The 8,731-nt window shown below is 37.5% G+C and overlaps 1 protein-coding gene across 1 annotated transcript in view; it reads left to right on the top strand.

Moving 5' to 3' along the window:
• The first annotated feature begins 3,252 nt into the window (after positions 1–3,252).
• Positions 3,253–8,731, top strand: part of qsox1 (quiescin Q6 sulfhydryl oxidase 1) — a 14,979-nt gene continuing 9,500 nt past the window's right edge. Inside the window, exons 1-4 of the mRNA XM_083555221.1 lie at positions 3,253–3,656; positions 5,554–5,654; positions 8,493–8,541; positions 8,722–8,731. The exon at positions 8,722–8,731 is cut by the window's right edge and continues 93 nt beyond it. Coding sequence (XP_083411347.1) covers positions 3,371–3,656; positions 5,554–5,654; positions 8,493–8,541; positions 8,722–8,731 — 446 coding nt within the window. The 5' untranslated portion in view covers positions 3,253–3,370. The remainder of the gene's footprint in view (positions 3,657–5,553; positions 5,655–8,492; positions 8,542–8,721) is intronic.

Here is an 8,731-nt window from a genome sequence, read left to right as displayed (position 1 = left end):
AGCATTATTCCAAAAATGTTACACGTCATCGTGACTAATGAATTCTGGGCCATGATTGGTTAAAAGTGATGATGATTGTTGATTAAATCTCTATAATTTGTCTTTTTTTTTTTTTTTTTTTTTTTTTTTTTTTTTTTGCATATTTGCCACACTTAAATCATTTAGAACAACAAGCAAATGAAAATTTTACACAAAGATAACCCAAGTAAATACCAAGTGCAGTTTGAAATCATTAATATTCCTAAATTATTAAGAAGGAAAAAAAGCTGTCCGAACCTGTCTGGTTTTATGTGAAAAGGTCAATGGTTAATAACTGGTTGTGAGACCTTTGGCGGTGGAATCGAACGCTTGCGATAACTGGCAATGAGTCTTTCACATCTCCGTGAAGGAATTTTGGCCCATTCTTTCCTTACAGAATTGTTTTCATTCAGCCACATTGGAGGGTTTTTTAGCATAAACTTCCTGTTTAATATAATGCACTCTTTTTCATCTAGTATATTGCAGTTTCTATAGTAACGGGTGTATTAGGGTGTTCAGTGCTTCTCTGATTTTAAATTTTGGTTGTCTACCAGTTGTAAAACAACCGCTCTCTGTGAATGCTATAAACACCCCACCTGTACTAACAAGCAGACATCCTGAGAGCACAGCGTCTCCTAGTGACTAGGAGAACGTTCTCCTGATGTGGAAGCTCTCGCTTTCGCTCTCTCGCTCTCTCTCTCGCTCTGTGTGTGTGTGTGTGTGTGTGTGTGTGTGTGGCAGAAGTCTATGGCTTCATCTTGCTCTTATAAAAGTTCTGTTTAATTTATTCACCAGATGAGTATCTGCCGATCTCTCTTTTCTTCTTTCTCCTTCTCTCTTTCATATCTGAAGGTGAAATAAAAATTACCATTTCCAAATTTTTTTTAATTTATTTTAATGCTTAAAGAATTGTTGACTTTTTGGATCGATAAACAAGCGGACAATCACACACGCATATTGACTTAACCTGAAAAGACATGCAGCAAGGAACAAAGTCGAACTGAACTTCTGAAGCAGAGCAAAAACTATTTTATTTATATGTATGTATGTGTGTATATATATATATATATATATCCATTTAACCTCAACATCTATTTACAAATATAAATAACAATCTAAATGTTTCTTTGTATAAAGATATAGAAATAAATTATAATCATTTTAATATAGCAGATATAAATCATAACATTTGTATCACAAACATCATTTACATATACAATATACTGTATAATTTGTGTGTATATATACAATATATTTATAATCAGTCACTTTTAAGTGGCAAAACTGAAATTAAATAAAATTTTAGTTTTATTCTTTGTTAAATATAATTTGATTGTTTTATTTAATTATCTTATATTATTATGCATTATTATAATATAGTAAAAAACAAAAAGTAAGTAAGAAAATCCTCTCTGCTGTGGGCTGCATCTAAAATACATTTCCTTTCATACTACAGTGGGAATGTGAGGAGTAAAGTCCAGTCTGGAGTAAACAGTTTTGTTTTTAGGAAATGCTCTGAATCAGTGTTTTTGTGTTGGGTCTGAAGTTCGATGTGGGTGTACAAGCTGTTTATTGTAACGTGGGTAACATAATCCAGGTTCAAAATTGTGCGGATAAATGTCAGAGTGGGGATTACAGAAATTACGTTACATGAATGAAACAATGACACTAAATGGCACTTATTGAATTCTGGATTTCAGAAATGATTTGAAATTAAATTGAATTTCAGAACTGGGATAAATTCGATCAGGATTACAGAATTGACGAGATTAAACTGAGATTATGTATTTGATTAGAGTTAAATCTGGAATTCAGAAATAACACTAAATGCATTTTCGGAATGCGTTATCAAGTCCTCAGAAATAAATTTAGGATGGATGGAACCACAACATGTAAGAATTGTACAATTGTAAATCACTTTCTCATGAAAGAGCTTGAAGGAATCGTGTGCTTTCAGACTTGCATAATAAAACAGCAGTACGTGGCTGTTCTCTGTTTACAGAGTAGTGTGTGTGTGTGTGTGTGTGTGTGTGTGTGTGTGTGTGTGTGTGTGTGTGTGTGTGTGTGTGTGTGTGTGTGTGTGTGTGTGTGTGTGTGTTTGTGTGTGTGGAAAGTAATGTGTAAATATTTGACAATGGGGAGATCATAAGCTCTGTCTTTTTGTTTAACAAATGAACTAAGAGATTTAAACCTGTTCCAGCACAAAACGAGCTCCATGAAAATATGCTTTACATGAGTTGGAGTGGAAGATCTCCTGCTGTAGAGCTCTGCCCCCTCAACCCTATTAAACACCTTTGGGTTGAATGTAATTCATTACTAAACCCCAGGCCGCCTCACATCACCTCACCTACACCAGTACTTTGCTTTACTAACAGCCTTGTTGTTTAATGATCACAAATCTCCACAAACACACCCTAAAATCTTGTGGAACATCTTCCCAGAAGAGTGGAGGTTATTATAACAGCAAATGGGGACTGAAATGGGGTTCAAAAAAGCCCACGATCCAGGGCTGGGTGTGTGTTACAGGATGTTACTGCGCAATGTGGAGGTGAACAACAGCCTGAGATGAAGCAGAGAGCATTAAAATGGTGTACCTCCTCACAACTAGCTGTGGATTATCACCAAACACTACGGTCACTTACCAGCTCTCACAGCTCTCATTGATGTTTGCAGAGAAACACTGACAGAATTGATCCAAATTATGCCTCATGTTCAGTTTATGTACAACTCATTAGATGTACAATGTGTTTAATAAATAGTTATGAGAGAGAGAGAGAGAGAGAGAGAGAGAGAGAGAGAGAGAGAGAGAGAGAGAGAGAGAGAGAGTGTACACCACACAATACTCCATGGAGCTCTAGGCCCTCAGGAGATCTTTACAGCAGCTGAATGGAGCTGTAACTGTATGATGATGTGGTTACAGGTGTTTATGATGCAGGATGGAGGCACGGTGAGAAGGCTGAAGTAACTAGCGTCATGTGTGACAATTATTGTGTAATGCATATATAATAACACATTTATGAATTAGGGTTAATATTGTGTTATAATGTAGCTAATGACTGGCATTAATGAGTAACTTATTGTGGGGGTGATTGATTGATTGATTGATTGATTGATTGGATAATTGTTTGATTGCTTGGATGATTGGTTTAATCAGTGTGGATTGATACGGAGTAAAACCGAGAGAGGGAGAGAAAGAGAGAGAGAGAGAGAGTAGGAGGGAACAGAGGAAGAGACAGAGTGCTGGAGTTTCCAGTATTCTGTGTGTGAGTGTGTGAGGATCGAGAGAGGGAGAGAGAGAGAGAGAGAGAGAGAGAGAGAGAGAGAGAGAGAGAGAGAGAGTGAAAGGGCAGAAATGGCGGCGCGCGCTTGCCCCGCCACGTCTCTCAGGCGCTGGAGAATGTGCGGGGTGGCGGCGGCGGCGGTGCGCGCGGTGCTGTGCTGCGTGCTCGTGGGCAGCGGCGCGGTTCGGGCAGGTTTGTACACAGACGCGGACCAGGTCGCCATCTTGACTCCCGACACCGTGGATTCGGTTCTGTTCGGGTCTCCGACTGCAACGCTGCTCGAGTTTTACGCCACCTGGTGCGGACATTGCGTCGCCTTCTCACCCGCGTGGAAGAAACTGGCACTGGATATTAAAGGTCTGGAACACACACACACACACACACACACACACACACACGGACAGAAAGTTTAATATATTTTGTACAGTATATACAGGCTACGCGCTCAGTACACACGTGCGTGCGCGCGCTCTCTCTCTTTCTCTCTCACACACCTTTACTCTGCATTTAATATTTATTTTTATTAATAAAAACCTCATGATTAGTTTTTCTTCTTTTTCTTCTCTTCCTCTCCTTCTTCTTCTTCCTCTTCTTTTTTCTTCTTCTTCTTCTTCTTCTTCTTCTTATTATTATTATTATTATTATTATTATCATCTTCTGTGTATCTGTTGCTGTTTATAAAAATGTTGTATTAGTTTTTTTATATTATAATAAGAGTTGATTATAGACTGCATGTTGGTTTAGTGCTGTAGGATATTTTATTAAAATTTAGATGCAATTAAATTTTCAATTTATTTTAATTTGTATAGGGATTTTAACAATGGACATTGTCTTAAAACATCCTTACACAGATAAAAGACTGTATTTTATTGAGTTTGTTCCTTATAATTGTATGTTTGTCCCTAATGAGCAAGCCTGTGGTGGGAAAAAAATCTCTCCAGGATAATACAAGGAAGAAACCTTTAGACAAACCGGATGATAGAATAAACAACCTGTGGTCCTAAACCATTATAGCAGACTGTTGATATCAATTACAGTCCAAATCCATCCATAACGTTCTTATGTTGCTCAATAATTTCATGGAATTTGAGGCTGTTGATGTGGAATCATCTTCACAGAGTGTCTCCAATTAAAGAGATCTCCATCGAGAGGGTGTTGGGATGAATCAGGCAGATCCTGACCAATCAGAGTGCGGAGCTCAGCAGCAGCACAACCAGGGTGTAATCGGAATAGATTAGATTATTTTAGATTGGATCATGAAGTTAGGCATTAACTATTGTTAAGATTTGTCATTGATGAAGTAATTTCGGTTGCTATAGTAACAGTTTTTTAGAAATGTTAGTGGTGAGTTTATAATGATTTTGTATGTATTTACATTTACACTCTTATTTTAGATCACAGACTGACGAGTGTGTTCATGTCGACATGCTCACACACACTGACATTTACACACGTACTCAAACCTACACTCTCCCCCCCACACACACACACACAAAGCTTTTTACAGTATTTTTACATTTCACTTTCACTAATTAGTGTTTGTTTCTCGTTATGCTACTTATCCACTTTTTTTTATCCACACTCTTCCCTTCCTTTCTTTTTATCTTTTCTCTCTCTCTCTCTCTCTCTCTCTCTCTCTCTCTCTCTCTCTCTCTCTTTTTTCGCTTTCTTTCTTTCTTTCTTTCTTTCTTTCTTTCTTTCTTTCTTTCTTTCTTTCTTTCTTTCTTTCTTTCTTTCTTTCTTTCTTTCTTTCTTCATTTCTTTCTCTTTCTCTTTATTTATTCTGTTTTCTCTCATTACTCTTTCTGTTTTCATTTGTTATCTGTTTCTTGTTCATTTATTGTTCCTCTCTTTTTTTTGCTCATTTTCTTATTCCCGTCTCTCATTATCTTTCTTTCTGTCCCTGCTCTATTTCATTTTGCTTCCTGACTTTTGTCTTTTTTTTCTTCTCCTTCCTTATTCTTTCCTCACTTTCTTCCTATTTAATGTTTTTCTTTTCTCTTTTTCAATTTATTGATTTATCTTTAACCACCTGTCTAATTAATAAATTTTTTTCTTTCTCTTCTTTGTTCTTCTAATTGCTTCTTTTTTTATTCTTTTGTTTGTTTTTGCTTTCTTTTTCTCTCTTTTGCTTTTCTCATCTCTTTCCTCTTTCTTTCACCACTTTATTTCCTCTTTTCCTTTCCACTTTGTTCTGTTTCCTCTCCTGTTTTCTTTGTCTCCTTTCTCTCACTTTTCTCTTGTTCCTGTGCAGAGTGGAAGTTGGCGGTGCATTTGGCGGCAATCGATTGTGCCAATGAGAACAACCGAGAAGCGTGTATTAGATTCGGCATCACGGGATATCCGTCTCTGAGGGTACGACACATTTATATACAACTGGAGTGTGTGTAAATTTGAATATGTGTGTCTATATTTGTGTGTATATGAGTGTGGTGTATGTCTTTCTTTATTTTGCAGAGTTACACCCTAAATGCTATTTTTGTTCTTATCTGTTATGTGTTACTTTCAGTGCCTCTGTTTGACTGTTCACTCCCCACCATACTGTGATCTCTGTGGTGTGAGTTTGAAAAAGTGTGTGTGTGTGTGTGTGTGTGTGTGTGTGTGTGTGTGTGTGTGTGTGTGTGTGTGTGTGTGTGTTCAACTCTTTTTGAACTTGGTCACAATTGTTATGCAGAAATGTTATCATGCTGAGAATGATGGAAAGAAACAGAAAGAAAGATAGATAGAAAGAGAGAGAAATACAAACGGCAATACAAATGTCCATATTTGTCATGGCAATAAATCAACTTTTGAATCTGTTGAATCTCCTGAGAGAGAGCACACCCATGTTTCATTACCCAATTACATGACCTAAATTTAGATTTAGAATTGAAATTTCATGGCTTTATGAAGTTGTAGATGAATCACTCTCTCGGCATGATATTAAATATGATAATAAACTGTTGCTGGATCAAGTGCTATTCTCTGTGCTTCCAAAGAGTCTTGAAGCTGTTTGGTTTAATTCAACTAGAGATGAATGTGATAATTTCTACTACAAATATATTGGTGATCTTCTTCACCATGGGTTCTCTGGGTTTGGCCTTCCCAAAAGAGTACCTTCATGTAGCTCAGGCATTACATTACTATGTCTTCATTTCTCATTTTCCCTTATCCAAAGCGACTTACAATTATCTCATTTTTTAAATACAACTTAACAGGTGGGGGTTAAGAGCCTGACTCCAGGGCCCAGCAGTGGTTGCTTGGTGATGCTGAGATTTTAACTCCATCTGATCTAACATCTTAACCCACAATCAAGTCCATCAGCAAGCGACATATTATGCCATTTTGGGGGTGTGGAACGTATTTTTGCATTTACATTTACGACATTTTGTTAGATGCCCTCCTTATCCAGAGCGGCTTACATTTATCTCATTCACACAACTGAGCAGCTATGGGGTTAAGGGCCTTGCTCAGGGGCCTATGAGCGGCAGCTTGGTGTGGATGGGATTTGATCTCATAGCCTTTCTTATATGATAACTACTAAGCTATGACTTCCACAGTGTTATTGGACTCCTCAGTGTTATCTTTGATCGCAGGAAGTACATTAGGCAAGGCTTCCTGTTTACACTGTCATTCTCAGCGTTTCTTCTGCTAAACGGTTCACACCTTATGATTCATCCAGCTCATGGTCACAGCGATGATTCTGCAAATGTGATCAGTTCCTGTTCAGTTCTACTTTTCTCCTGACATTGCACTCTCATGGTATTATGTTTCATCTGAATCCTATTGACTGGGAAACCTACTAAAAATGTGGATTAGCTGTGGTGGCTGTAGTTTGGTAGATGATCGTTTGTGATTTTTCAGTGAAATTAAGGTCCTGCTGAAATGTCACCAGTACAGTAAACAAACCCGCAGCTGTCTTTTACCTCATATGTTTCTGCTGTTAAAGACAATTTGTTCCATTTTTTAGCTTTTTATTATCATTATGAACGAGATCCACCTTGTAGAGTAACACAGTGAAACGCTACAAAATTAATTAAGGACTAAGGCTACGCAAACAGCGTGAGAGAAATACACGTTTTGTTCAGAACAGGACAACCAGCATAGCGATGAACACCTCCTTACAATGATATGATAAAGAAACACTGAAAGGAATGGGAAACTCAAGCCATTCTTATCTGGACATCCTCATGGAGACTTAAGTGCAAAGGTGTTTGTGGCAATTTTCAATGTAGCAAAACATTTGGTTTCTATGATTTTTACCATCCACCCTAATATTATAGATTTTTTGTGTGTCCATGTTGGAGCCTGTCCTTAGAATGAGCTCAATGAGAATTTTTAGTCTGGGTTTTTTATCCTATTCTCATTTTGGATGTTTATTGAACATTTTGGTGTTTCACAGCGAACATTTACTCTTTTCAACCAATTCCTTTCCATGTGAGCTCAGCGCCCTCGTTATTGAAATCTTCAAGAATGACACAATTTCATAGTTTTTCATAAAATTCTACAGCAGCGGTCCCCAACCTTTTTTGCGTCACGGTTTTATGTCAGACAATATTTTCACAGACCGGGATTTAATGTCTGGCGGATAAATACAACAAAACAAAATGATACGACCGTCATAAAAACTGGTATTTTCTAAATATAATAATAAACATGTATCCACTGTGTTGTTTTTAGTTCGTTGTGTTAGCTTGGGGGTTTCATTTTAGCGGTAATGTATTATGAGCAGCCCCTTTAAGAAGGTAGCGGATGTAGGTAAGACATGTGACCGAGGCATCTTGACATGCATCAAAAGTAAGACGTAGACAGATGTGGTGGAAAGAATCCGGAAAATATCCAAAATAAAACATCATTCAGAATCAGATAATAAATAAAACAGAAATAATGTAAGTTATGTATACTTTTTGTGCAGTCCTGTGCCAATTGACCCAGGTGTTGGGGACCACTGTTCTTCAGTATAGATTTAGATATATAAAGCACAAAAACATACCTTGGCCTTTGGTTCTATGGTGACAGCAAGGAACTCTGGAAGACCTTAGAGATCTGTTGGAGGAGTGGTAGATGCGAAAGCAGCTGCGTAACTCAACTCTGAACACCATGAATTTTCCCCACATTAATACTGACATGATCATTGAACTGACTGTATTTTAGTTAGTGGTGGTGGGGGGTGATATTTATTTTAATCAGATTTTTCTCTCTCTATCCCCACAGTTTTTCCCAGCATTCTCCAGTAATGATTCTACAGGGGAAAATATCAGAGGTATGAAACCTGTGTATATCACATAATTACATAAAGTTTGAGTCTGTTTTAGATGATCATCTGTGTGTGGATATATGTGTATATGTGTATGTATATATATGTGTGTGTGTGTGTGTGTGTGTGTGTGTGTGTGTGTGTGTGTGTGTGTGTGTGTGTGTGTGTGTGTGTGTGTGTGTGCAGGCTTCTCCCG

Source organism: Silurus aristotelis (genome assembly GCF_946808225.1).
Source record: "Silurus aristotelis genome assembly, chromosome: 11".
Lineage (NCBI taxonomy): Eukaryota > Metazoa > Chordata > Actinopteri > Siluriformes > Siluridae > Silurus > Silurus aristotelis.
Note: the sequence above shows the minus strand (reverse complement) of the source record. Positions and strands in the feature narration are given on the sequence as shown.